Source organism: Leptonychotes weddellii, chromosome 9 (assembly GCF_054177405.1).
Source record: "Leptonychotes weddellii isolate Sample4059 chromosome 9, ASM5417740v2, whole genome shotgun sequence".
In the NCBI taxonomy this organism is placed as follows: domain Eukaryota; kingdom Metazoa; phylum Chordata; class Mammalia; order Carnivora; family Phocidae; genus Leptonychotes; species Leptonychotes weddellii.
Genome location: NC_138377.1, coordinates 110,109,342 through 110,137,260, shown reverse-complemented (window position 1 = coordinate 110,137,260; position 27,919 = coordinate 110,109,342). Strand labels below are relative to the sequence as shown.

General features: G+C 45.0%; 2 protein-coding genes and 1 long non-coding RNA gene across 8 annotated transcripts in view; 1 reads left to right on the top strand and 2 right to left on the bottom strand.

Annotated features, from left to right (window-relative positions):
- Positions 1-1,928: 1,928 nt before the first annotated feature.
- Positions 1,929-16,561, bottom strand: SNRPA1 (small nuclear ribonucleoprotein polypeptide A'). Its single transcript, XM_006741409.3, has 9 exons — positions 16,388-16,561; positions 14,160-14,307; positions 11,947-12,025; positions 8,188-8,234; positions 7,791-7,893; positions 7,113-7,192; positions 6,629-6,704; positions 5,867-5,960; positions 1,929-2,371 (listed from the first exon to the last, which is right to left on the bottom strand). Exons 1-9 carry the CDS (start codon positions 16,467-16,469, stop codon positions 2,313-2,315), a joined length of 768 nt encoding a protein of 255 aa, XP_006741472.1. The 5' UTR covers positions 16,470-16,561; the 3' UTR covers positions 1,929-2,312.
- A 61-nt stretch (positions 16,562-16,622) lies between these two features.
- The window catches only part of LOC115943668 (uncharacterized), a 31,161-nt gene continuing 19,864 nt past the window's right edge, over positions 16,623-27,919 (top strand). For 3 of the 4 annotated variants that reach the window (XR_014148752.1, XR_014148753.1, XR_014148751.1), the window contains exons 1-2: positions 16,623-16,813; positions 18,463-18,615. This is a non-coding gene — a long non-coding RNA (uncharacterized LOC115943668). Of the gene's footprint in view, positions 16,814-18,462; positions 18,616-18,873; positions 19,781-27,919 lie in introns of those variants that run through there. The other variant, XR_004078251.2, reaches the window with a different exon arrangement.
- Positions 25,261-27,919, bottom strand: part of PCSK6 (proprotein convertase subtilisin/kexin type 6) — a 167,102-nt gene continuing 164,443 nt past the window's right edge. For all 3 annotated transcript variants that reach the window (XM_081831543.1, XM_081831544.1, XM_081831545.1), the window contains 2 exons: positions 27,668-27,780; positions 25,261-26,720 (listed from right to left, as the gene is read on the bottom strand). In XM_081831543.1, the coding sequence (XP_081687669.1) occupies positions 26,623-26,720; positions 27,668-27,780 (211 nt within the window). In that variant the 3' untranslated portion in view covers positions 25,261-26,622. The remainder of the gene's footprint in view (positions 26,721-27,667; positions 27,781-27,919) is intronic.

The following is a 27,919-nucleotide window of genomic DNA, read 5'->3' as shown; positions in this document are numbered from 1 at the left end:
CCCCAGCCTGCCTTTCTTGCAACTACCCTTCACCAATATTACAAAGCTATTAATATTCAAATCAACATCTTAATGTAGTTCCACAGAAATACAGTTTGAGTGTTGCTGTGACCGTGCTGCTCGTACAGGTTTCTACTAGAACATGACAGAAGCTATTATCTCTGACTGAACCTCATGTTCTACAGAACTTGCACACTGAAACCACAGGGCTTCTGGGAAAAACCGGGTTGAGGCAATCCCCATTTTTCAGGTCCTGAGACACATGGGTATTAGCGGAGCTCTGAGCAAAGGAGCTCTCACACTCATCTTGTCAACTTTTCCAAAAGCCTCAGTTGGGACAAGAGCATAAATACTGGAGCAAGGGCTCCTTTTGTTTTTTCTTAGCAGCCCTCAAACCCTTAACCATGCATCATTAAACTGGTGCCAAAGTGCTCCCATTTAGGCCAGATCAGCTCAGGCAATGGCACCCAAGTCTTGTATTATTGCTAAGGATTGCCCACAGTCGAAGCCAGGACCCGAAGTAAGCTGGAGGGAGGGAACGTGACTGGAGGGAGATGAACGGCAACCACGTGGTTATTACTCAGGGTAATGACCAGAGGCTCATTCAGAGTCCCCTTAATCGGTAGCTCATAAATGATGGCAGCAGGGAGCCTCCTGACTAGGATGGCAATAGCTTCCCTGGATCTTAAGCATGGAGGAAACTGGGCTCATTTTAGTTGTCCTGACAAGCAGAAAAGGCAGCCTCATGGCTTCTGTCATGAAAGATGTTGTCAAAGCTAAATTCTAATCCAGCCCAGGACGATCTCTAAGACCACCCCACCCCACCCCCAAGGCCTTCTGTTCTGATTCCATGTACATTTAGTAACACCTTGGTGAGGGGAACAGCAGAGCATCAACTGCAGAGTTATCTTCCTCTCAAATTATATTAACTTCTAGTTTATAAATCCATCTATTGTCTATTTGGGTTAGTTCCTGGGTGCCTAAATGTCCCAGGAAATCATTAAAAAACATCAACCTCCCCATCTGTCCAAGTGAGGGTAAAACAGCAGAGCAATGCACCCTGGTTTGGGCCATCAGTAAATGGACTACGGGGGACTGTCCTTGAGGGAGTTGAAAGGTGTCAGGTAGACACTGAGGAAGTGGTGAGAGGGAAGTCTGGAAATCCTGAGAAGCCCTGTCTTCTCATGGACGGCACCAGCCCCCACAGGATCTTGCATTTGAACAAGGCGCCCTGGAAATTCACAGCACACTGGGGTTGGAGAGCACTGGTTTAGGGTCATACTGAGGCAATCTGCAGGCCAAGTTCTCCTGATACCCAAGTTCCATGTCCTTTCTGAACGCTCTGCCCTCTCTTCTACTACATGGAGGTTTAGCACCACTGTTGCCCACGGTTCCATCTTCCCAGCTAGACTGCCAGTTCCTCGAAGGTCGAGTTCGTTCATGGCTTACACATCTTATGCACACTTTACAAGAATGACAAAATCAGCCCAGCAGCAATCACCCACAATTGTTCAGGGGTCTACTGACAAGAGTGTTTCTCACATTTTGTTTAAAAAGAAAACCCAGACCAACACCAGCAGATGAAAAGACGGGTGGTGACGGTGCTCACCTCCACATTGTTTTTATGATTAGCCTAAATTGGCCATAAAAGGGTGTGAGAAATGCAACGAAGCATCCAGGAGCTGTGAGAGGACATTGCCGTACCCTGCTCATTGGGCAAGACCACCCCCCCACACCCCTAACCATGTCCTAAATGCTGGAACATGCTGCCCCTCTGCTCAGATTCCAACAAGCAGGAGTTGCATTCCCCTACAATTTTTCAAATCAGTAATTAAAGCCTGGCTGTCTTTAATGAAGCTGTTGTTATTCTTTGCATGGGGGAAAAAATGCACCAGATTGCAGAGTCTTACCAATAACCACTGGCAGCACACAGGTAATCTTGAGTTTTATTAAGAATTTAAAAATCTGAACATTTTATAGAGGCCTGGGAAGCCTACCTAGAAACACCGCCCTCGGGCATTTCCAACTTCCACATGTCCGTATACCTCATTGCGCACCGCCCCCCACCCCCCATGACAGACAACGTGGCAGCACAGTGAATGTCGCTGTGTTTTTACTATTTGTAGAAAACTGGCATTTAGGTTTCAAAATTAGTAATATTACAAAATTACCAGCAGCAGTCTTAAGCCTTTCGACAATGCTTATGAACTCCACTTTGCTGACCCAAACAAGGCTATTATTCCAAGTTCAAAAAGCAGGACTTGTCCCAAGGAGGCGTATTATACATCCTGCAGATACTCAGGCCACATTGCTCAGGACCCATTTGTGACCGTGTCTTCTTCCATCTCCTCTTCACCATCATCAGTGGGGCCTAAAGAAGAACACAAAGCCAGATGTCATACTGAGTTCAGAGCATGTGCTTCTCTGGATGCGAGTGGCCCTTCTGTGAAGCTACTGCATGCTAGTTCCTGGACTAGGTACAAACCCAACCACAGGAGCTTGGCGTCCAGAGACTACCTGTCTTTGGCAAGTATCGGAAGGGATGGTCAATTCCTAGGCAAAGGGTCACAAAGGTGTTTTATAAAAGTCAAACTCACTGTCTGACATTCAAATAACCCATTTTGGTTGCACTGATAATTCCTTTTTTGTGAAAGCAAAAAGCTTATACTTTGTGTTTTGTTCTTACCGCTACCATAGGCAAAGAAAATGGGAATCCTCAAAAAACATTTGGATACCTACTACATGCCAGTTAATGGGAATACTCAGTGACTTATTGTCTCTAAATTAGAGTATGGCAACAACCAAAAGTCTTACATTTGTTCATCAATTTATGACAGATATTTGGGTCAATGTATTCTGAAGAAGGAAATGTTTTAACTCAGTGCATGGGAAAATTATTCTTGTTTAAGCCTATTGCTTCTACAGTTAGCCCCAACATCGGATTTCTAGATACAAAACTACCAGGATAAGAATGTCAGTCAAGTTTCAGTGTACTCAGAAGCCTTGGCCCACTGAAATCTATGGAGTACACTGAACCATGTCTCCTTTCCTCTTCCCAGTGAACCGCCAGATCACAGTGAAAATCCAAGAGATCCTAAGGCCCAGATAAAACATTTTAGGGGAAACAAATCAGCTCAGTAATTCTGTCATATGACAGTCACAATAAGCCATTATGATACAGCCTCTTCCCCCACCTGTCACCACTGAGCCTTGAAAACCTTTGACATGGTGCACCTGGGTCGCTCAGTCAGTTAAGTGTCTGCCTTCGGCTCAGGTCATGATCCCAGGGTCTTGGGATTGAGCCCCACGTCAGGCTCCCTGCTCAGCGGAAAGCCTGCTTCTCCCTCTCCCTCTGCCTGCCGCTCTGTCTACTTGTGCTCTCTAACTCTCTGTCAAATAAATAAATACAATCTTTAAAAAAAAAAAAAGAAAGAAAGAAAAGAAAACCTTTGACAGACTTCTAATGCTCTCAGGACACAAGACCGCATCCATCAGTCTGCAGGGCCCTGTGTGGCCTACTGCCTGCGTCCTCTGTTGGCTCATCTCACCACTTCTCCCTGTGCCTTGAACTTCACTCCCACTGGCCTCTTCCAGTTCAAGTGGGCAAGGCTCCTATTTGCCACAGGTGCTTTGCCTGTGTGGTCCCCACTTCCTCCCTAGAATGTCACTCTGCCTTTGTTTAGTTCAGCAATTTGCAAACACTTTAGTTTTAGGACCCAAAGAGCTTTTGTTTATGTACACTTACCAATACCATATTAGATTCATCAATACTGTATTAGAAATTAAGATCAAGTATTTAAAAAAAATAGTAATTCATTAAAAAAAGGTCTCCATTACATGTTAACGTTTATGTTTTTATAAAAAAAAAAATAACATTTTCCAAAACAAAAATATTTCGTGAGAAGCTTGGCATTATCTTCTATTTTTGCCTCTCTCTATCGTGTCTGACGAACAGCCGTCAGCTGGACCCTGGGACTGGCCTCATCAGTCCCCCTGCTACAACACTTTGTTTTCACTGAAGGAAATGAGGAAAATCAGCCTTACATAGACACGCAGCTAGGAAAGGAAGGAGTATTCTAACAGTCTTCGTAGACTTTTTGTGGCTTTTCCTGTTTGATGCTATGCTAAAACTTGATAAAAGTGGTAGTTTCTTAAGGGTTAGTTTGCACTGTGGAGTCTGAAACCTTATCAATGAACTTTTCATACTCTCTTACTTGAAAAATCCATAGATCTACCTTTTCTTTGAAGTGACGAGTTCGCTTCACGTTCGAGAAGATGCCTGCCTCTCAAATGAAACAAATGTTCAAGTGCATGGAGACAACCAACCAACTAGGGCATGCATTCGTGCATACCCTCATCCTGTCACCCAGGATATCAAAAGATATGCATTTAAAAAGGTGATATTTAATAACATTAATCTCTTTGCTTCATGAAGGATGATCTTAAGTGAAACACTTTACTAAGAGAGTGCACAGCAATTTAGAATGAGGACTCCTAATACCTTCTAGGCCATGGCCTTGACCTGTGCTGAGGCCCCAGCAGTTTTACCCACCGTTACTCTTGCATGATCAGTGCAAATGTTAATAGCGGCGGAAAAAGCAAGTAACACCTCAGTGTTATCATACGAAGTTCTGACCTCACAGACGCCCAGAGGCTCAAGGGCTATACAGTGAGAACCGCTGATCTAATTAATGTCTTACTTATTTTTAGCTTCCGTTCAGACATGACTTGCCCAAGGGAACTTTCCCTGAGTTGCCAGTCTAGATAGAAGCACCCAATTACATTCATATCAAAACTCGTAATACACATTTTTTTGGGTAGTTTTTACTTTACACCTCCAGCGCCCAACATCCTGCCGGACACAAAGTTGGCATTCAAATATTAGAATAGGGGCGCCTGGGTGGCTCAGTCGTTAAGCGTCTGCCTTTGGCTCAGGCCACGATCCCAGGGTCCTGGGATCGAGCCCCACATCGGGCTCCCTGCTCCACGGGAAGCCTGCTTCTCCCTCTCCCTCTCCCCCTCCCTCTCCCCCTGCTTGTGGTCCCTCTCTCACTGTGTCTCTCTCTGTCAAATAAATAAATAAAATCTTAAAAAAAAAAAAAAGATTTCCTTCTGGTGGGTGCCTGGGTGGCTCAGTCGTTAAGCGTCTGCCTTTGGCTCAGGTCACGATCCCAGGGTCCTGGGATCGAGCCCCCATCGGGCTCCCTGCTCCGTGGGAGGCCTGCTTCTCCCTCTCCCTCACTTGTGTTCCCTCTCTCACTGTGTCTCTCTCTCTGTCAAATAAATAAATAAATAAAATCTTTAAAAAAAAAAAAATTAGAATAGCCAACACTTAGCAAAAATGTATGCTCATGTCAGACCCTGTGCTAAGTGCTACCTATGAACTCTTACTTATCCTCCCAAACACCCTTTGAGGTTGGTACTGTATGTTATGTTAAATTTAAAGATGAGGAAATGGACTTAAGATTAAATGAGGTTGAAGAAATTCACCCAAAGACAGAGCTGGTGAGGCTAAGATCTGAGCTTCATGCTGTTTGGCTCTGAGGCTTGTATTTCTAACCAACTACTAAGGTATCTAACACACACACACACACACACACGGGTGAAAGTCCACACGGTTCCCTCTGGTGTTTGGTTACACTGCATGGCTAGGGAATAATGTATGCTTCAACTTTTACATAAAAAACCCTCGGGGTCCTATGCCAGAATATTCTCCATCAAATAACTTATCCTCAAAGATCATATAAAGGGATTTCGCATCCGTCAGAGGCTAACATTCCTGGGTCATGGCATCTGAACTGTTCTGGAATCACTTCAAGTATAACATTAACTGGGCAGCCCGCAGACAAGAACACTGTGTCCTGACCTGGTCTGCGCTCCCTGCCAGGTATCTGGCCAGACTGCAGCAAGCCCTTCAGCCGCTCCACTTCAGCCAGGGTGGATGCATTTGCTATAGCATTCTGGAGGACAGAAAACAACGGAGACAGACCATTAATTGCATCTAACGATCAATCACCCAGAAAACCCTACAGAAGTCCACAGCAACTTTGGGAGCTGGAATATTAAATTGTTGTGTTGGTGCAAGAATTTTATTGTCACATTGAAATCAACCCAAAGCCGAATCATAAATTCCCAAAACTGGTAAAAGGGTGTGGACCCGCTTACAAGACAGCCAACAATCACTGCAAATGTTCTAAAATTTTAGTGAATTCAAGCACCTATTTGGAACTATGTTACTGGGTAATTTAGGAAGCAATTATTATGAAATTAGGATTTCCCACTGATCATCAAGCAGATCTTGCAGACAGCAATCTTTGAAAATAAAAACTAAGGCAAACACTGAGACAACATACTAAGGTAACTAACTGTTCGAAATAAAACATACCCTGGGAAAATGAGAAAGAACTAGAACTGCCTCTGCTTTGACTGGCTCATGTAAGTAATTCAAGTCAAAGTCAAGCAATAACTTCATGCTACTTCCTTCTTACACAGAATTCAGGCAGAAATCTAACTGTTGCTGGGGGGGTGGGGGGAGGACTACAATGTTTAAAACTTGGTCTATTACATATTTCATGTCCTAAACCCATGGCAACTCTCTCCAGTCCCAAGAGTCCTAACACGTTATTACCTTGATTGCTTCTACATCCCCTGGAGACGGCCCACCTTTCTTTTTGTCAGTTGGCAAACCAGCACCTGGGTTGAAACTTGGGAGGGGGAGAGAAGAATGCAACTGTTAAACCCGGACCAATGGAAGTTGCTTCTCTTTTACTTTCAAAAAAGCTTTTGAAAGTAATTCAACCAGTGTAGTATCTTATCTTTGTTAACAAACTGATACAAGAAACTCTCTCCTTCAGAAACACCACCCAGTTCTCATCTTCCTCTAGACAAAAAGCAGGAAGCATACAATGTTGCAGTAAGACTAAACACGGAAGGATTTGCTAACCTGGTAGAAATCTCATGTGATGTGTGGACCATTGTTGGTCACGGGCTATCATCACACAAATTCAATACTGTTATTAGGCACAGGTGTTTTAATTCTGTAGGAGGCAAAAAGCCAGACAGATAGTGTTTCTGAAGGTGAAGTGGAGTGAAGTTGGATATCCGTATCTTACGTTTTGCTTCTCCTGGCAATATCCTTTGCAAGCTGTGCACCCCGTTTGCCCTTGAACATTTTCTCTGCTTCCTGACGCTCCTACAGCAACACCACACACAGAGTTAATGGAAATAGGAATACCACATGCATTTAGATGCATTCCTCAGAAAACACGGAAGAAAACTCTCCTGAAATACTGTGGGCTGGTAAAAATACCAAAAGCCAATTTCAAGTAAAAGGAGACAAAGGCCTTGCCTTCTCTGGTGAGGCGCCCCGAAGAAAGTTCCCCCTCCTAGTTTTAAGGAGGAGCTCTGGAGGAACTAAGAAGGTTTAAAAAGCAAAAGAAAACAAAAACACTTCCAGTAAAGGGAAAATCACCCTAACAATTAAAGCTGCTGAAAATGGATTATATTAGCTCCCCGCGGGGAATGTATCTAAACAGTCTGTTGCTGACAGTGCTCCTGGTGGCTGATCGCAGGCTGCCTGAACAGCCAGCACTACCCGCCAAGACAGCGTTAGCCCCAAGTCCTACTATAAACTCTGCTATGCAAAATACATGATTTAACATTTTCTTTGCCACGTTTTTATTACAAACCAATAGTAAAACTCATTAGGCAATTGAAAAAAATCAGTAACAAAAGTGTAAAATAAAACACACGAACCTATAATGACTTACAACCGAAAGGACAATACTTACTTTTAGTTTCACCTTCTGGAAATCCAGTACTCTGACTTGCGGAACTTTATAAATTACGTACAGTCTGTAATGCTTCTTATTTGTTACAGGATTTCTCAGAATACTACAAGAAAAGGAGTAACATAATGCCAACCTTGTTCATAGCGCAGCATACAAGAGGTCCATTTTAATAGCACCAGATGAGTCCATAAACTAAGGAAAAGTTAACATTTTTGCACATTTCGGTGTTATTAAGTTAACATTAGGGAAGCTTTAACAGAGCACTGGACCTAAAGGAAATATTTTCACTCCTTGTTTTTAAAAGGTCCTTCTTACTCACTGATTGCTTTAAGAGCGAGGCTGGTAATGGTGTTATGATAAGGGACTTCACTGTCACCACCACAAATCGTTTCCATACCTTAGGTAAGTCAGTGATTTGAGAGATGCCAGAGGGTCCAGATCACCCTGTAAAAGAAATGGCCACAGGTTAAGAACACGGAAACCACAGGCTATTTTGAGACTCTGAAATGGCAGATGTCTTTGGAGCAAGGACTCCTATCTTACCTTTTATTTTTGTACGGCCCGAGCATCTAGCACAATACTATCCCAGCACAGATGCGTAATGAATTCCTACTGACTAAACCGGCAAGTAGATTTGAGCTTCTTAAACTTACAATCTTAGTCCTAACAGTTTCTGTCTCAATAGCAGAAGAGACAAAAATTTTTTTATTTCCTGTAGCAACCTCCAAAGGGCTAGAATTTAAACCGCTGATTTAGAAAAGAGATGTCAACGTTTCTGCAACTTCAGACCAAGTTCTTCACACAGGGAACCTCAAACTGGAGCCTGGGGTAACATGGTCCCCCCACTAATACCTGTACGCGCCTCATGGCAGCGCAGGCGGCGCATCGTCTTGCGGGCAGGCACCTTTATTCCAGCCTCCCTCAAACTGCCTCAGCGTCAAGGACAAAGAGTATAGTTCAAAAAAAAAAGGACCCAATTATGGGACAAGGGCAGGTTAGTTTTTGAATCTTCCCAAAGCATCCCATAAAATACAGTACAACAAGGACAGCAAAAGCAAAACCTGTGGTCAACAGCTACAACTAACGGAGAGGAAAAGGCACTGTGGCAGGAAGCCTGGAACAGGAAGACGCAGGGACAGAGCACTGTGAGGGCAGTGCGAGGCGCACGGGCCCAGTGTGTGCACAGGCCGCAGCAGAGGGAAAGCGGAGATGCACGGGACAAACCGAGTGCTCCGAAATGACCAAGAGGCAGTGAGAGCAGCCACCAGCAGATGGGCACATGCCAGGAAGGAGAGCAGCAAGGCTGGGGCAAGGCCCGAGGGGCCCGGCAATTTGGGCGCTCACTCTTAATACTAACCACAAATGGTATCCTTTCCAGGACAACGCCCTACAAGGAGGAGAAACTGCTCGGACCAGACTGAAATTGAGCCGGACAGGGGCAAGAGGGACAATGAGGAAAAAGTACCGATAAAAGCAAGAGGGGAACAGAGCCAGGAGTTCAGAAGAGCAGCTGCCATTTTTAAACGCTTCACTAACACCCATCAGAGGGAGCTCCAGAGCACGCTACCTGCATAGCACCACTCAAAGAACTACACGGGAGGACCTAAAAAGGGACAAAGACAAACATCGCATGATCTCACTTGTATGTGGAATCTAAAAAAAAGACCAACTCACAGCAACAGAGAGTTGACTGGTGGTTACCGGAGGCTGAGGGGTGGGGGGAAAGGGAAAATGAGCTATTGATCAAAGAGTACGAACTTTCAGTTATAAGATGAGTAAGTTCTAGAGATCTAATGTACAACATGGCGACTGTAGTTAATAATAATATACTACTGTATACTTGAAATTTGCTGAGAATAGATCTCAAGTATTCTTACCATACAAACAAAAAAGTAAATAAGTGAGGTGATCGGTATGTTAGTCTGGTAACAGTAATCACTTCACAATGTATACATCTATCAAAAATCACATTGTATACCTTAAATACATACAATTTTTATTCATCACCCATACTTCAATAAAGCTGCAAAAAAAACCAAAACAAAAAGGAACGAAAGGCAACTTTTGTTAAACTCACACGCAGACACACACAAACTGTAAAATATAATGATGATGCCTTGATGGGTTCCTTAGACAGAATAAATAAAAATGTTGGGAGGTATGAAATGCTTTTTTTTAAAGTCACTATTGTTTAAGAAACTAAAGGTAAAAAAAAAAAGAAACTAAAGGTATTGGTTAAGTTGAAACTTTAATATCAATTTTTAATTCCCAGAATGCTAACAATAGGAATAAGTAATTCCTACACTATTTGTAGGAGAAAAAATGACAGAGACAGAGAGAGAAAGAGAGAGAATGAACACAGCAAAGGAGAGAAAAAGAAATGCAGAATGGGTGGATCAATAATAACCTCCAGAAAAAAAGACAAACTCAAATACACCAGTAATTAAATTAAATGTAAACAGACCAAATACTTCATTTAAAAAAATGACTTCACACTGTATTTAACAAAACAAACCTTATCATATGCTGTTTTAATCTAAAATATAAGGTACAGAAAAGCTGGACGTAAATTTTGGATGGAAAAAAATGATCATACAAATACTAACTAAAAGAAAGCCTGTTTTGGCATATTATAGCAGATAAAATAGACAAGGTAAAACAGCACTAAAAGAGATAAAGAGGGGCACGGCACAGTAATAAGGTTAGTTCATCAGGAAGGTATTAACAATTTAAAATCTTGTATATCAACTAAGAGACTTTCAAAATACATAAAACTAAAATGGACAGAACTCTAGGGAGACTGTCAGATCTACGACCATGTGAGATTTTAATACACCTACTTCAGTAACTGATAGCACAAACTCAGCCTTCATCTTTACAGACAATTTTAAGTATAATTACAACATACACAAAAATACAAACAGCTCTGGGCACCTGAGTGGCTCAGGCCATGATCCCAGGGTCCTGGGTTCAAACCCCATGTCCGGCTCCCTGCTCAGCAGGGAGCCTGCTTCTCCCTGTCCCCCCTGGAACGTGCTCTCTTCTCACCATTCTCTCTCTCAAATAAATAAATAAAATCTTAAAAAAAAAAAAAAAATAGAAACAGCTTCTATCATGCCACACATTTCCTATGAATGTGCATTTTGGGTTGAATACCTCATATATTTTAGAAAAGACAGGGCCTCAGACCAGTGCTTTCTTACTTCTGGAGTCAAGTACTCCTTTGAGAATCTGAAGGAAGCTCTGGACCCAGTCCATCAGGAAAGAAACAATCATGGAAACAGGGAAGGGAGGTAAGGTCATAATAACACAAAATCAAGTTATATAATACAGACTTACACATCCAATGTTTAAGTGAAAAATTTAGGTTACAAAACAATGTATACTATGAGCTCAATTCTGTTAAAAATTATACATACAGAGCAGAAACTTAAAAAGCATTAGAAGAAATAGGCCACCATAATTACACCCAAATAGAAAAATAAAACTTGCCCCTTAGCTCACAGGAAAATCAATTCCAAGTGGATCACTGATCTCAATGTGAAGAGTAAAACAAGTTTCCAGGATGTAACTGTCCAACAAAATTTAACATGTTACATATGTAACTGAATGTTTTCTAGTAGCCAATTAAAAGAAAAATACAAGTGTAACTTATTTTAGTAGTATATTATTTAACCTATTATCCAAAATATTATCATTTCAATATAAAAAATTGATAGCTTACATTTTTGGGGGTACTAAGTCTTTGAAACCTGACACGTATTTTACAGTTCTTAGTACATCGCGATTCAGAGTAGCTGCTTGTGGCTACCATATGGGACACTGCAATTCTAGAAAACAACTTATGTTTACAGAAAACAACTCTTTCTGTAGTGGAAGCCTGACAGGCCATCAAAAATACTAGCAACACAACAAAAGACTGATAAATTGGACTACGCTTAAATTAGGAACTTTTCTATCAAGACACCCTCAGACTGTCAAAAGATGAGCTACAGAGTGGAAAAGGCTATTTAACTGAAAGAAGTCCAGATCCTGAATTACGAAAAAGACAAAGGATGAGATCCTTCTCTGGGTTTTCTAAACTGTCTGTAAGAGGCATGTAGCACCTTTAATTCCTCCCCCCAAATGCATTCCCCGCACCCCCCATCTGACTTACCAGTTCCACAAGACTGTTGTTGGTGAGAATGAGTTCTGTCAGACAGGGTAGAGCCTGATCGAGCCCCTCACCTATACGGCTAAAATGGGGGAAGAAAAAAGAAAAGACTTCATAAAAGGGAAAAGTAGGTAAGCTAACAATTTTATCTAAGTCCTCGTACAGAAGATTTCAGACTCCAAAGGTGGAAGAACTTTAGAGATCTTTCTTCCAACACCCTAACTGACAGAGGGAAAATGAAGCACAAAGAAGAAACCTTATCGAGGGTCACAGGGTTAGTTACTGGCAGAAGTGGGATGAATTTAGAACACATGCCTCCTGAGGACTGCCTGGGGTTCTTTCCATTACCATTTTATCTAGTGAAAGCTACGCGCAGAAGCAACTGTGTAGAACCAACTACTTAGCTTACTTCATGACTCTTGTGTGGGTAGCACAGAAATACAAGTGATTCTGCATTCACAGCTCAGGTGCACGACAAACAACCACACTACAAGGGAACGGGTAACTCATGAGAAATACGCCTACTTTAAAAACGCAAGTCACTGGGTCGCCTGGGTGGCTCAGTCAGTTGAGCATCTGACTCCTGATTTTGGGCAGGTTGGGATCTCAGGGTCCTGGGATAGAGCCCTGAAGTCAGGTTCCCTGCTCAGCGAGGAGTCTGCTTAAGATTCTCTCTCTCCTGGGCGCCTGGGTGGCTCAGTTGGTTAAGAGGCTGCCTTCGGCCCGGGTCATGATTCCAGGGTCCTGGGATCGAGCCCCGCATCGGGCTCCCCGCTGAGTGGGGAGCCTGCTTCTCCCTCTCCCTCTACCTGCCGCTCCCCCTGCTTGTGCTCTCCCTCTCTAATAAAAAATAAAAAATCTTGAAAAAAAAAAAAAATCCCTGCCCTCAAAAAGCAGGAATTCTAAAAAAAGATTCTCTCTCTCCCTCTGCCCTCCCCCCACTTGCATCTGAGTGCACGCTCTCTCTCTCTAAAATAAACAAACATATCTTTTAAAAGTAAAAATTAAAAAAAATTAAAAAGCAAGCCCCTACCGAGGCATCTGGATGGCTCAGTTGCTTAAGTGGCTGCCTTCGGCTCGGGTCATGATCCCAGGGTCCCGGAATCGAGCCCTGCATCGGACTCCCTGCTCCTCGGGAAGCCTGCTTCTCCCTCTCCCCCTCCCCCTGCTTGTGTTCCCTCTCTCTCTAATAAATAAATAAAATCTTAAAAAAAAAAAAAAAGAAAAAAAAGCAAGCCACTACCTAGTACTAAGGACACTGTCTACAGACCTTCAGTAACTTTTTTTTTTTTTTTTAAAGATTTTATTTTTTATTTATTTGACAGAGACAGACATAGCGAGAGAGGAAACACAAGCAGGGGGAGTAGGAGAGGGAGAAGCAGGCTTCCCGCTGAGCAGGGAGCCCGTTGTGGCGCTCGATCCCGGGACCCTGGGATCACGACCTGAGCCGAAGGCAGACACTCAACGACTGAGCCACCCAGGCGCCCCTTCAATAACTTTTTTTGATAAGATTTACTCAGAGGTGATGAAAAAGGGTTAAAGAAAACCCTCAATTTCAGTAAGTAATATTCTAAAACTCAGTTGTAAAGAAAAACAAATGGCAGAGGATATGAGGTAGAGACACTCAGTCAAAAATATAATTGTTGGGGGCACCTGGGTGGCTCAGTCAGTTACGCGTCTGACTCTTGATTTTGGCTCAGGTCATGATCTTAGGAATAGAGCCCCGCATGGGGCTTCACACTCAGTGGGGAGTTTGCTGGAGGATTTTTCTCCCTCTCCCTTTGTCCCTCCCCCTGCTCTCATGTTCAGGTATGCACTTTCTCTCTCTCTCTCTCTCAGATAAATAAATAAATCTTCAAACATATATACACACGCACACATACATATATATAAATAATTGTTGAACTTTACCTATCTATTTAATATAATCCCTCTGATAATTACAATTATTGTTTTAGAAGCCAAAATATGTACAAAACAGCATGTTTGTAATTTAAATATCTATTACCATGAATATATAAGTATTTCTGAACAGATGCAAATAAAATGAGACCAATACCAAGTTAATCTCTGGACCTATATGGGAAAAGTGCAGCTTGTTTCTCATTTTAAGAAATATGTAGGCTCAACTGGCAGTTAAGTACTATGGCTTCATCAGGGAACACTGCAACATTCCTCTAGGGGAAAAAAATTACTTTCCACTAACAGACACTTACCATATTCTATTGTTATTCACTAATAATGTTTTCAGTCTTCTCAACAAAGGAAAACCATCCAGTTTCCTGATTTCATTGTCAGAAAAATCAATAGCATCAAACTGGTCTAAGGTAGCACCTAGATTTTCAATGACAGGAATTTTATACCCTGTAAAATAGAAGAAAAAAAATACACAAGTATTAATATGGTCAAAAGGTGCATTAAAACCGTAGCAGTACTTCATAGTAATTGGATTCAAAGCTTCCATTTATTCAGAAAGTGTTTACCTAACACCTACACTGTGCCAGACACTGTGCAAGTAACTGGTACACAACATGAGGAACAAGAGTCACATGTCCTAGCTGCCACGAAGCTTACAGTCTAGGGAGTGGACATGAAGATGGTCAAGACAACAAGGGCAAGGGCTATGGTAATGAGGGCACTTAGTAATAGTAATATGGGTAGCTAACATTTGCAAGAATATTTACAGGGTCCCTCACACTGTTCTAACCAAAGCCCCAGAAATAGTTAAATGGCATGAGAATTTACATTGTAAGCTGCTTATTGTCAGTGTCCAAGTCTTGTTCATACATCGTGGAAGACAGTTCTTAACCTCTTGCATTCCCACAGGCCAGATTCATTGAACTTATCAGGATATCCTCTACACCTCCCCCAGATCCAATTCAGACTTCAAGGTCAATGGTTTATACACAATAATAAACCACCCTGTGAACAATTCACTCAAATACTCACGGATTTGTTAAAATGGGCCTAACTACTGTTCTAGGTGCTGGCAGAAGAAAGAAATGAACCCAAGCCACAGTTAAAGTACATAATTCAGAGCTGCAAAGGTTACACCAAAACAAGTATCCTCAACACTCAATGCACTTCAGAGACAGCAAAGATCAATCTGTGCCGAGAGCGAAGGTGGTCAGTTACTTCTGGAATCGAACTTTTCTCTAAACTTAATTTCAACAAAATAAAAGCACTGGGCTTGGGGCGCCTCGGTGGCGCTCAGTCGTTAAGCGTCTGCCTTCGGCTCAGGTCATGGTCCCAGAGTCCTGGGATCGAGCCCCAAATCGGGCTCCCTGCTTGGCGGGAAGCCTGCTTCTCCCTCTCCCACTCCCCGCTTGTGTTCCTGCTCTCGCTATCTCTCTCTGTCAAATAAATAAATAAAACCTAAAAAGAAAAGAAAGAAAGAAATTCTAAAAATAAATAAATAAATAAAATAAAAGCACTGGGCTTTGTCAGCAAGGAATCCAAACCGAAAGCAGAGCCCGAAGCAGTGCTGCACCTCAGCCGATGTTGTCCCTGTGGAACCAAATCTCAGGCCTAAATTGTATCGTCTTACTCCCAGAGAAACTGCTCTTCACATCCTTCCTAAAGTCATTTCCTGGAAATGCTGATTAGACAGCTGCACTCCCAATTTCTCCGCAAGCCTAAGGTTTAAACGGCTACATGAATTTGAATAGTTCAAAGCTTCCACCACCTTACACAGGGCACTCGTAGTGCAAGCCTCCTTAAAAAAATTTTTTTTAAAGATTTATTTAAGAGAGAGAGAGAGCGCGCGCACAAGCAGGGGGAGCGGCACGGAGAAAGAGAGCGCGAGAAGCAGACTCCCCGCTGAGAAGGGAGCCCGATTTGGGGCTCAATCCCAGGACCCCGAGATCACGACCTAAGCGGAAGGCAGACGCTTAAACGACTGAACCACCCAGATGCCCCTAAAATGTTTTGATGAAAGGGACATATAAGACAACTGACACTAATAACAAAGAAATCTTGCGGAAACAATCGCTTTTGTTCTCAGACTTCATTTCCTCCCTCGCAAATTATAGGTAATTAACACGTATCCTATCTATACTCCCACATTAACAGTTCAACGTATTTACTGAGAACCAACGAGCCGCTGAGCACTAGGATTACAGCTATTAACATTTTCCCAGCTCTCAAACAGTTCAGTCTGTGAAATACGCCAAGCGAGGCCTAGCTGAGGCCCACGGGTGCGGATCAGGAAGCGATCAATCAATCGGCTGGGCGAGTCAGCACAAGCGGGGGTAACTGAAGCCTCAGAAGGGCCTAGGGATGGTTTTGGGGCAGCAACGGTCAGACTCAGCCCCGGGCGGTGCTGGCACCGCCCGGCTTGGCGCCCACAATGCAGGCCTGCTGGCCAAGCGCCGGCCTTCGGCGCACGCGGCGGGGTGCGAACCACCGGGCTGCGCGCGGAGGCCCGCCCACCCCCTAGACTTACCCCGGAGGTCCAGCTCGCGGTCCCGCACGGCGTTGGTGTACTGAGCCGCCTGCTCGATCAACTCTGCCGTCAGTTTCACCATCCTGCCGCCTCCCGCTGCCGGTGCCACGGCCCGCCGGCTGTTCCCGCCGCCTCCCGCCCGCCAGACTTCCCGGCGTCCCCCGCGCCCCGCCGCCAGGCAACACCAATCGCAGCCGGCGCATGCGCGTGCAGCTCCACATCCAGGCCGAAGCAATCGAAGAGCCACGCCCCCGACCTCGTTCTCTTCGGAGGTTCGGGCGAGCGCTGAGCTTGTCTCAGGCTCTGGGATCTTCCTTGGGGCGTATCTGGAGGAGGGCCCCTGATTCCAGATGTTTGTGTCCGCAAGTTAAGCAAAATGTGAAGGCACCCGAGTGGAACTGTCTCCATGCATCGTTGCAGCTTGAGGTGGGAGGAGACGCGGTGTCTGTCCTCACTCCACCCAGGAGGGGCGGGCACCCGTGGGATCCAGTGAAGGGTCCAGGACTTCAGGTTCTCATTCCGGGCGGGTGCTTTGGTCCCCCGGGCTACCACGTGAGAACCAGGGCAAGGTCAATCACAGGGCCACTTCACTGGGATCGTCCTACCGCCCCGCGCGCCAGACCCGGCTTTGCGCCAGGTTCAGTTTTCTGTTAGGCCAGTGATCTCCAGACATTTAAATATTTAATGGAAGCATGATATACGGAAAAGTGCGCAGACCAGGAATTTGCAACGTGACTAATAGCTACAGAGTGAGAACACCTGCGTTGCTGCCTCCCGGTCCAGAAAATGAACACTTTTCAAAAAAAAAAGAAAAAAGAAAATGAACACTTTTCTGAAAGCCTCCCTCCCTTCCCAAGGCAACCAGGAATCGAACACCATAGATTAGTTTTGCTTGTTTTTGTTTTTGTTTTAAGATTTTACTTATTTATTTGAGAGCGAGAAAGCACAAGGGGGGTGGGGTTAGGGGCAGAGAGAGAGGGAGAAGCCGACTCCTGCCGAGTAGGAAGCCCAACATGGGCTGGATCCCAGGACCCTGGAATCATGACCCCAGTGGAAGGCGGATCCTTAGGCGACTGAGCCACCCAGGCTCCCCAACTTTTGCTTGCTTTTGATACAAAGAGCATCATGCAGTGTGCTTGCCTGCCCGGTTTCTTTGGTTTTGTATTATGACTGGAACCATCCTGTTTGCGTGCAGCAATGGTTTGTTTACTTTCGCGGCTGTATAGAATTCCGTTGTATATCTTATACCATAACTTAGCCATTCTGCTGTTGATGGACATTAGGATTGTTTCCTTTTGGGGCTATTCTAAATAATGCTGCTATGCACTTTCTTGTACATGGATCCAATGCACACGTGCCTGAGTTTCTCCAGAAGTAGAACTTCTGGGACATAGGGTATGGTAAAAATGCCTAACAGGCCAAGAGGCTGAAATAATGTACATACTGTAGCTGTGCGTAAGGGTTTCCATGCTTTCAACCTCAGCCTCATTGGTATTGTCAGTATAATTGTGGTGATTCAGGGGAGCCTGGGTGGCTCAGTCAGTTAAGCATGGGACTCTGATTTCTGCTCAGGTCATGATCTCCAGGTAGTGGGCTCTGCATGGAGCCAGCTTGGGATTATCTCTCTCTCCCTCTGCTCCTGCATGTGCACGTGCGTGCACTCTCTCTCTCTCTCTCTCAATTAATGATAATAATAATCATATAAAAAATAATTGTGGACATTCTGGTGGCTGTGTAGTGGTATTGCACTATTGTTGATTAGCTTTTCTCTAATAAGTAATGAGGTTGAGGACCTTCTCTTGTATGTTGTCTATTCGGGTATCTTTTGCCAAGTGCTCATTCAAGTCTCTGGTCCATTTTTTTTCCCCCTACTGGATTGTCTGCCTTTTTCTTATTGACTTACGGGATTGCTTTATATATTCTGGATGTGAGCACACTCTGTGGCTTGCCTTTGCACTTTTTTTTTTTTTTTTTTTGGTTAAAACTGCTTAAATACAAAAGAATTCACAGACTTGTCCTCGTACAAGTCACCAATGCTGCAAAACACAAATTGTAATCCATTTTGTTCTGTTTAGGATAACATCCTATCCCCCAAATCACCAAGTCAATCTGGACTGCAATTCAAATCAAAGGGCTACGAAGGTGGCCTCCTCACTCATTTTGCAACGGGAACAAGCTTTCACAAGGTCCAATTCAAGAGGAGTCATCAGAGGAAGAACTTAGCTCAGGTAGCCCTACCTATTGACTGTCTTTTGTCCTCTTTGCGGGGGGGGGGGGCGATTTCACTGTGGTCATGTAGGTCTGGGACAGGAAAAGTTTTTCTGCTTATTGGCCTTTCCACTCGTGGTATTGTTTGATGACTAGAAGTTTCTAATTTTTATGTAATTCAATTCATCTTTTCCTTTCTGATTAGAGGGTTGTGTGCCCCCAAACATTTTGTTGTTGCTGTCTACTAGCGGCTTAATCATTTTTCTTTTCACACGCAGCTCTACAGTCCCCCTGGAATCGATTCTTTTTGAACTTTTTATTGAATTATGATATAGTCCCTACAGCAGAATGCAACCCAAGCACACCCAAGTAACTGACATCCGGGTCAAGAACAGGACATTGCCACATTCTAGAAGCCCCCTTCTTGTCCTTTCAGTCACATGCTTGCCCCAATAGTAACCACATCTTGCATAGATTGGTTTTGCTTAATTTTATATTCATGCAGATAAAATTGTACCTATGTGTCTCTTGCTTAACATTGTACTTGCGTACAGATGTAGTTAACCTACGATCATTGTTATATAGTATTTCGTTGTGTGAATATTCCAGTTTATCCATTCTGCTGTTGATGAACATTTGGGTAATTTCCAGTTTGAGCTATTATAAGTGGTGCACCTATTATCATTATAATACATATCTTTAAGTGAACACATATGCTAATATATACATGGAAATGGAATTGCTGGGTCATAGGGTTAACTTACATTCAGCTTAAGTAGGTTCTACTAGTTTTGCAAAGTGGTTGTACCAATTTACATTCCTGATTAACGTTTGGTATTGTTTGTCTTTTTAATTTTAGCCATTCTGTTGGGTCAGTAGTGGTATTGCACTGTGGCTTTAATTGTATTTTCCTAAGTACTAACACAGTTGAGAACTTTAAAAAATATCTTTATTGTCCATTGGATCATTGCTTTTGTGAAATGTCTGTTTAGGTGTTTTGCACATTTTTCTATTGGGCTGTTCTTTTTTTACTGATCTGTAGATTTTTATTTTTTTTGGATATGAGTTCTTGTGAGATATGTATAGTGAATATGTTCCCTCTCTCTGTGGATTGCCTTTTCATCCTCATAATGGTGTCTTTTGGTGAACAGAAGGTCTTAATTTTAATATAGTGTAATTTATGAACCTTTCTCTATGTGGTTACTGCTCTTTTAAGTCCTTTTAAGAAATTTGCCCACCCCCAAATCATGAATATTTTCTTCTAAAAGTTTTGTTGTTTTGGGGCACCTGGGTGGCTCAGTCGTTAGGTGTCTGCCTTCAGCTCGGGTCATGATCCCAGAGTCCTGGGATCGAGCCCCACATCGGGCTCCCTGCTCGGTGGGAAGCCTACCTCTCCCTCTCCCACTCCCCCTGCTTGTGTTCCTGCTCTCGCTATCTCTCTCTATCAAATAAAAAATAAAAAATCTTAAAAAAAAATTTTAAAAATTAAAGTTTTGTTACTTTACCTTTCACATTTAGATTTGCAATCTGTCTGGAATAGATTTTTGTGTATGGTCTGAGATAGGGATTAAGAATATATTTTTTCCCCATATGGATATTCATTTGACCCAGTTTATCATTTATGGAAAAGACCATCCTTTCTCCACTGCTCTGCAGTGCCACCTTTTTCATAAAATAAGTGTCCAAATATGTGAAGCTCTGCTTCTGGACTAGCTATTCTGTTCCATGGGTTTAGTTGCCTATTCTTGCATAATATCATAATGTCATTTAAAAACTTGACGTTAGGGGCACCTGGGTGGCTCAGTCGTTAAGCGTCTGCCTTCGGCTCAGGTCATGATCCCAGGGTCCTGGGATAGAGCCCCGCATTGGGCTCCCCGCTCCGCGGGAAGCCTGCTTCTCCTCCTCCCACTCTCCCTGCTTGTGTTCCCTCTCTCGCTGTGTCTCTCTCTGTCAAATAAATAAAATCTTTAAAAAAATTAAAAAAAACCAAACTTGACATTAGCCTTAAAAAAGGGCTCACAGTTTTTTTTCAAGATTGTCTTGGTTATTCTTGTTCTTTGCATTTTAGTATAAATCTTAGGTCCATTTTGCATCTAAGAAAGAACACATGCTTTGATTTATATTGTACTGGATTTGTAGATAAGTTTGGAGAATCCATGTGTTTATAATATTGAGTATTCCAATCCATGAACATGGTGTAACCTTATATTTATTTAGACTGTATTTAATTTCTTTGGTGTTTTATAGTTTTTTGTGTAGAGGTCTTATACATCTTTCACTAGACCCATTCTAGGTATATGATAGTTTTTGCTACTGTTGTAAACATCAAAATCTAAAAAAGCATCAAAAGCTAAAAAAAAATCCTATGTTCTAATTATTAGTTTCTGCTACATTGAAGTATAGTTGAAATACAATTTCAACAATTTCTAGTTGAAATACAATTAATACTAGCATTGTATGCAGCAGTCTTGCCAAATTCACTTCTTAGAATTCTAATAGTTCATAACCATTCTTTTGGGTTTTCTATGTACATAACCATGCTGAGAATAATGACAGTTTTATTTCTTTCTTTCCAATTCTTATACTAGTTCTTTATTTTTTGCCTTGTTTCTTTGGCTGGGATCTTCAGCATGATGTTGTGGACAATGCTAAAAACAGATATCCTTGAGCAGGTGGAGGGGTGGGGGGAGAACCCTAATCAAGTGATCAGTGTTAATATCACCAATAATGGAACAAATCAAAATCATGATTCACTTACTAGAATGTGATTAGAAGGACACAGCATCAATTCTGGGAGACTCCTGTCCAAGATGCATGATATGAATGGAAATGTGAGGAAACCTCAGATATATGCAAACTGAGGGACAGCCTACAAATAACTGGCCTGTAGTCTTTAAAAGGTTTAAGGTTGGGGCACCTGCGTGGCTTAGTCATTAAGTGTCTGCCTTCGGCTCAGGTCATGATCCTAGGGTCCTAGGATCGAGCCCCGCATCGGGCTCCCTGTTCAGCAGGAAGCCTGCTTCTCCCTCTCCCACTCCCCCTGCTTGTGTTCCCTCTCTCGTTGTGTCTCTCTCTGTCAAATAAATAAATTTTTTTTAAAAAAAATTAAACAAATAAAACATTCAAGGTCATGAAAGTCAGAGAACTGATGAATTGTTCTAGACCGAAGAAGACTAAAAAGGCATAATGGGGCGCCTGGGTGGCTCAGTTGGTTAAGCGACTGCCTTCGGCTCAGGTCATGATCCTGGAGTCCCGGGATCGAGTCCCGCATCGGGCTCCCTGCTCGGCGGGGAGTCTGCTTCTCCCTCTGACCCTATCCCCTCTCATGCTGTTTCTCGCTCTCTCTCTCAAATAAATAAATAAATAAAATCTTAAAAAAAAAAAAAAAAGGCATAATGACTAAATGCAAAGAGTGACCTAAAGTGGATCCTTTTGTTCAGGGCATTATTGGGACAATTCACAAAACTTGAATGCAGTCAGAGGATTAGATGGTAATAATACATCAGTGTTAACTTCCTGATCCTGGTGGCTATATGAAGGTCCTTGTTTATAGGAAAACACTCTAAAGTATTTTGGAGGTAATGGGGCATCATATCAGTAACTTACTCTCAAATTGTTCAGGACAACATTTCTTTGTACTCTCTTTGCAACTTTTCTATAATTTTACTTCGAGATTGTCTCAAAATAAAAAAGTGAAATCAAGATAATCCAGAACACTTAATTCCAGAGAGGACCACCAGGTGGAGTCCTTAGACCAGAGAACTAGTTTTACTTGTCCCTTCTCTTTCTGGGTTAAAAGAAGGGGTTTCTTTACTTTGAAAAAGGAAAGTTGTATGGATTTCCTTTGCTTCAGTACATGAACAGGGACATAAATCAAACTAAAGGTGGTTTTATTCATTGTACGACATCCCTATGAAGTTGAGATTACCTTTTTAAATTTCATTTCTTTTGGGTAAGTTTTCTCAACCTCAGCACTGTTGACATTTTGGGGCTAGATAATTCTTTATTGTGGGGTCATCCTGTGCACTGCAGGATGTTTAACAGTATCCCTGGCTTCTGCTCACTAGATGTCCTGTTGTGACAACCAAAAATATCTCCAGACATTGACAAATATCCCCTAGGAGACAGAAATCTCCAACAGGTTGAGAACCACTGTTTTTGGCAACAGAGTGTTCTCTGCTCTGAGCGCTTTGGTTCCTCTTTGCTCAACAGGGAGCCTAAGAAGTATCTGATCACTCCTAGTGTGGCTGGTACATTGTGTATGTGTGTGTCGGGGAAGAGTGAAACTTTGGGTGCTGGGAACTGAACCCCGGGACCCAGGATTCTGGTGGGTGCTCAGTGCTGTATCACCTAGGGGTGCTATGCTGTGCACAGACAAACCAAAGAGCCTGGGGTGTCAGGAAAGGCCTTGGGCAACGAGCCAGGAAGGATAAGGCCTGGGCTCAAGGAAAGAAAGCAGTAGAGAAGGCTAGGGTGGGCAGAACCCAGATGCCTCCCAGCTTAATGGGCAGAACCTTAAGATGCTGGAGAATGGCCTTGGTTTCCATTATCCTTGTTTATTCTCATTAAAATGTCCTTTCTGCTTCACTTCTCCACCTCCTTCCCTTTCTATCCTCTGATCTGGACCTCCACCCTTCACCTGCTCCCAGGGGCCCCAGCATACCTCAAGCATTCAAGCATACAGCCCTCTTCAGCCATATTATGGTGATTCAAATGCAGTGGAGGGCAGTCTCCCCAGACTCCAATGCGCCCTACGGCTGGCCCCCTTTACGCCATGTTGCCCTCCTGGTTTCTTTAAAGTTCAATTCTTCCCCTTTCCGTTATAGGTATAGCTTCTGTAAAAAGTGCAGCTTCCCCCAACCCTTTCGAGAGTTACAAAGTGTCAAGTGAGCAGTGGCCTGGGAGGGATGGAGATGAGCCTGTGGGGACCACTGGGAGGTGCCAAAGAATTTGGGGACAAGGTCAGAGGACTATCATCTCCTGGAAATAAAGCTAGGTTAAAACAAATGCATCGTGGCTGGATTTGGCCAACTGCAGAATTAACCCCCCTCCTATAGAGAGCCAGCCCCCCTCCCTAGAGACAGGAAGGGAGCCACCTTGCCAGTGTATGGCCCAACGCAAGTCACTTTACCTCTATGAGCCTCAGTCTACAAAACAACAGATTTAGGGGAGATGACCCGTGACTTTATCCCATAAAGCAAAATCAATAAATATGTCCCCACCTTTACTGAGTCCAAATATCCTTAAGGTTGGGCCATGTTGAACAGGCATTTTCTATGGTTGGTCCTTTTTAACAAGGTGGTGTTTTGTCCGTAGGACTTTGTGAACAGCTTCTCAGCTTGCCACCACCCTCAGCAGCCCCAGGACCGGCCAGCCCTGCCACTGCAATGAGGGTCGTGCACTCTGAGGCTGCCTGGTTGGCTTCTTATAGTGGCGGGTGTCCTTTGGGAATAAAAGGAATTTATTTCTGATTCAGTCCCAAACACGTTAGACCATAGCTCTCAGTGGCTAAAGAACTCCAGGGGGCTAAAATGGTGCCTTGCACCAGAGGTACTTAGCAATTGCTGGTTTTGATTCCATGTCGGTCTCATGGGGGATGTTGAACCCTTACCAATATTCTGCCCTAGTCCTGGCTACTGTCTCCCGGACACACTCACTCAATCCTTCGTTGCCTCACATTGACAGCTCCTGGTGTCGTGCTCATGGTGGGTAGCTGTCAAGGTTGTGTGGCCGACCCCCACCTTCTGAGAGCTACACAGTGCTCCCCTCTTCTGGCTCTGAGGTTGCTGGAAAGTTCCCTGCAGCCGCGTTCTACTATACAAACTCCCTGTGGCCACAGCTGGTGGGGCTGGATGAACACTGATATGAAGCAGGATAACTGGGGCCAAGAAGCAGATTCAGAAAGCTTACCTAGGGAGTTTGATCCGTACCAGTTTTGCCTGGGAGATGTCAGTGGTCTTGTCATTTGTCCTAACTGGAGAGGCCAGGAGGACAGACTACAGGCAATGAGGGTCCAGGTCACATTTAATGCTGGCCCCAGGGGTCCCAAGGCCCAGCTGCACCCTTCCTGAAATTCCGAGTCAACCCTGGAGTCCTAAAACAGGGCCCCTCACCCACTTTTGTTTTTCCCTAAGTCAGTTCTAATTGGTGCATTTCCTTTATTTGTAGCCATAAAGGCTGCAGATAAATGCCAAAAATGTGCTGGATTCCCAGCAAGTACAAGCTTCTGAGCTCAAAGAGAGGCCATGGTAAAAATCCCATGCAGCACAAAAACCCGTGGGTACAGGGATTTCGGTCACTGTGCAAAAGACAAGCTGTGACCTAACTAAGTCCCACTTGGCAGCTATAGGTGAAGAGGCACGTGGTCTGGGCTGCGGGGGGCGCCCCCTTGACAGGAGGCGGGCATCCCTATATCCAGCCCCACCACCCAACCGGGCTTCTGTGGCCCGAAGAAGGTCGGTTACCAAAGGACACCCTGAGCCTGGAACTCTGGGATTTCTCCCATGACTTCATTACACGAACATTCGCTAAAGCCCGAAGACCTTCCACTTAATGACATCAAAGAGATCCAAAACCATAAATAAAGCCATTTCACACATGGGTCAACCCCCACGTTTCATCGTTTCATCATTGTGCCTTGGAAAGAAATACGGGCTTCTTTGTCATGGGATGTTAACTCTTTTATTAACTTAGGGTTAACATTGTATTTGCTTTGTGAATTTCTCTTTTGAAGTTGTGGATTCAAAAAACAATAGCTGAGTTCCCCCAGCTCCTAGGGGACAAGGCAAATGCATTACTGTCAAAGAGGGGAGCAGGACAAAAATGGAGAACGAGCTCGAAAAAATTTAAGGCAAATGTCACTCCCATACTGAAGGGAACTGATCAAGCAGGTCTGCATTTCAATGAAAATATATGAAATATTTGTCAAAATAATTAACATTGGTAAAAATTAGAACATGTAGCTTATAAAATGCCTACACAGGTTTGGCAGAAATCAATCCAACCATGTCGTTAGGCTCATAGAACACAGACACAGGAGCATCCACCTCAGGAACAAGTCTCCCAGTGAGCAGAGGCCAAGGGTATTTCAAAAGCAATTCCACGAAATGGGCAGGGATAGGATTAATGACTCTTGGGCTGGGTTTCCATTTGGGGAAGAGGAATTGCTTAAGTCACTGGGGCTCCTTGTGGCTGGCCCCCCGGATGCCTCCTGGGGACCCTCCTCAGAAGGCTCTGCGTCAGGTCGAGGTGATCTTTCGGACCAGGAGACTCCTGGAGACACGACAGAACGCGGTGACAAGGTGCGCTCGGCTCACCTCCAGGACAGTGCGGTGGAGAAAGGAAGGGTCTTCCCATCCAGATGTGGAATGGGACATTCTAAGACTTCGCTGCAGCTCCAGAAGTAGCTGACTGTGGAGAAACAGACGTCCTCCCCAGTGGTCATATATTTTACACCCCCAAGTCTATCTTATTTACAGTCTGACCAGACGGTCCCCAGAGTGCTCTGCGGCCGGCGGGGGAGGAGGTGCGCTCTGTGGCCGCGGGGGAGGAGGTACGCGCTGGGCCGGGCGTCCCACACCAGGAGCCCGGGGCCCGGGCCCGGCAGGTGAGATTCACTGAGGCTGCACGAAAGCACGGGGCGAAGAGTGATGTGTGAAGCCAAGCATCTTGCCTTTCTGCTTTGGTCTTGAAGATTCAGTAAACTTATGGTCCCAGAAGCTGCTCCGAAGCTGGAGCTGTGGATTCCCGGCATTCCTGTTGTTCCCATTGGGGGGTCTGCCAGAAGAACGGAGCCGGTAAGCAGAGTTTGAGAGGTGACCGCTGTCTGAGGGACACCGCCTCGAGGCCCACCACCCATCTGGGCCGAGTGCTCAGGGATGCCGCAGAAGGACCTTGCTCCTGGGGAGATAAAGCTGTGGGGTGCGGGGCACCCCTGCGACAGGCTCGGGCTGACAGTGTGGAGAAGAGGCGGGTGGACGGACGGACAGGAGGGGCCCGGCCCTCTGCGGTCGGTCGGCCGGGTGCCCCTACCCCGCCAGGAGGCACGTGCGGCAGCAGAACTGAATGAACAGCTTCCGTTCACAGAGCCGGTTGGACTTCACCATCTCACAGAACGTCTCGTCAGCTGGGGTCCCACCAGGAAAGAGAAAGGGGGGACATGTCAGACTTTGGGGCCTGTTAAGATTGTTCCAACCATCCCCTTTTCACTGGCCCCCATGATGGACCGGGCGGGGGCGCGGAACCGGGGGTCACAGAGGAAGTGGGGACAGTGCCAGAGTGGCCCTCACCGCCTTCCCGTGACATGCAAAGTCTGGTGTGGCAGAGGGAGCACCGAGCACGCAGGGGTTCATGCTGGGATAGACGGGGGCGGGGCTCGAGGCAGTGTGGAGGGTGGAGGGGGTGCTGCACCAGTCGGGCCTCAGGGCTCCTGTGCACCTGTCTTTCTAGGTAACTGTGGTGGGGGGAAAACTAGTGGGAAGACTCTGGGGGTGGGGGGAGGCTAGGAGGGACAGGCATGGAGGCTGCTCCTGCGTCCTGGGAGCACCCCAAACCAGATGGGATAGGAGGGAGAGGAATGTCAAGGCTAATGGAAAGGGGAAGGGGAAGAGGGAGGGAGGCCAGCCCATCCCAGCTGGCTGCTGGCTTTTGAAGCTGCCTGGCCAGTGATGGGACCTGGGAGACCCTCCTGTGACCGCCCCACTTTCTTGGGCTGGATATATAACATGAGCAGGTGTCATCCTAGCGAGGGTGCTTCCTAGCCTTGGAAAGCACACAATTCTGCAAACCAAAGAAATGACCAAACACCAAGGCAAGGAGGCCATGTGGAGATCGGCAGGGCACGCTGGGTTTGTGCTCGGCCGGGGCGGGGCCAGTGACGGCTCCATGGGACAGAAGGAGGGTGAGAGGCGGCCCTGATGGTCACCCAGAGGAGTGGCCCGCACACCCGTTCAGAGGGTCTGCTGTCCTGCATCTCCTTTTCCTTTCTCTTTGACCAAACGCCAGGGAGCTGAGCTCCTGCAAGGGCAGCCCCGCGGTTAACTGAGGTGCCCCCGCTGCCCCGCGGGCGCTCACCGTTGCTGCACGTGTGGTTGGTGATGCACGTGTTCCCCAGCAGCGTGAAGCCCGTCTTACACCTGCTGCAGTTCCTGCTGGAGCCTTCGCAGCTCAGGCAGCTCTCGTCACACCTGCGGGAGGACACAGGTTCATGCTGCTGCTGGGGGAAGGGACCAGGCACCCCTCCCGCAGCCCCCCTACCCTCCTGCGCAGCACCCGCCCTGCAACTGCGTGAAACCCCAGCCAAGCATCTGCACATCCTTGCACCTG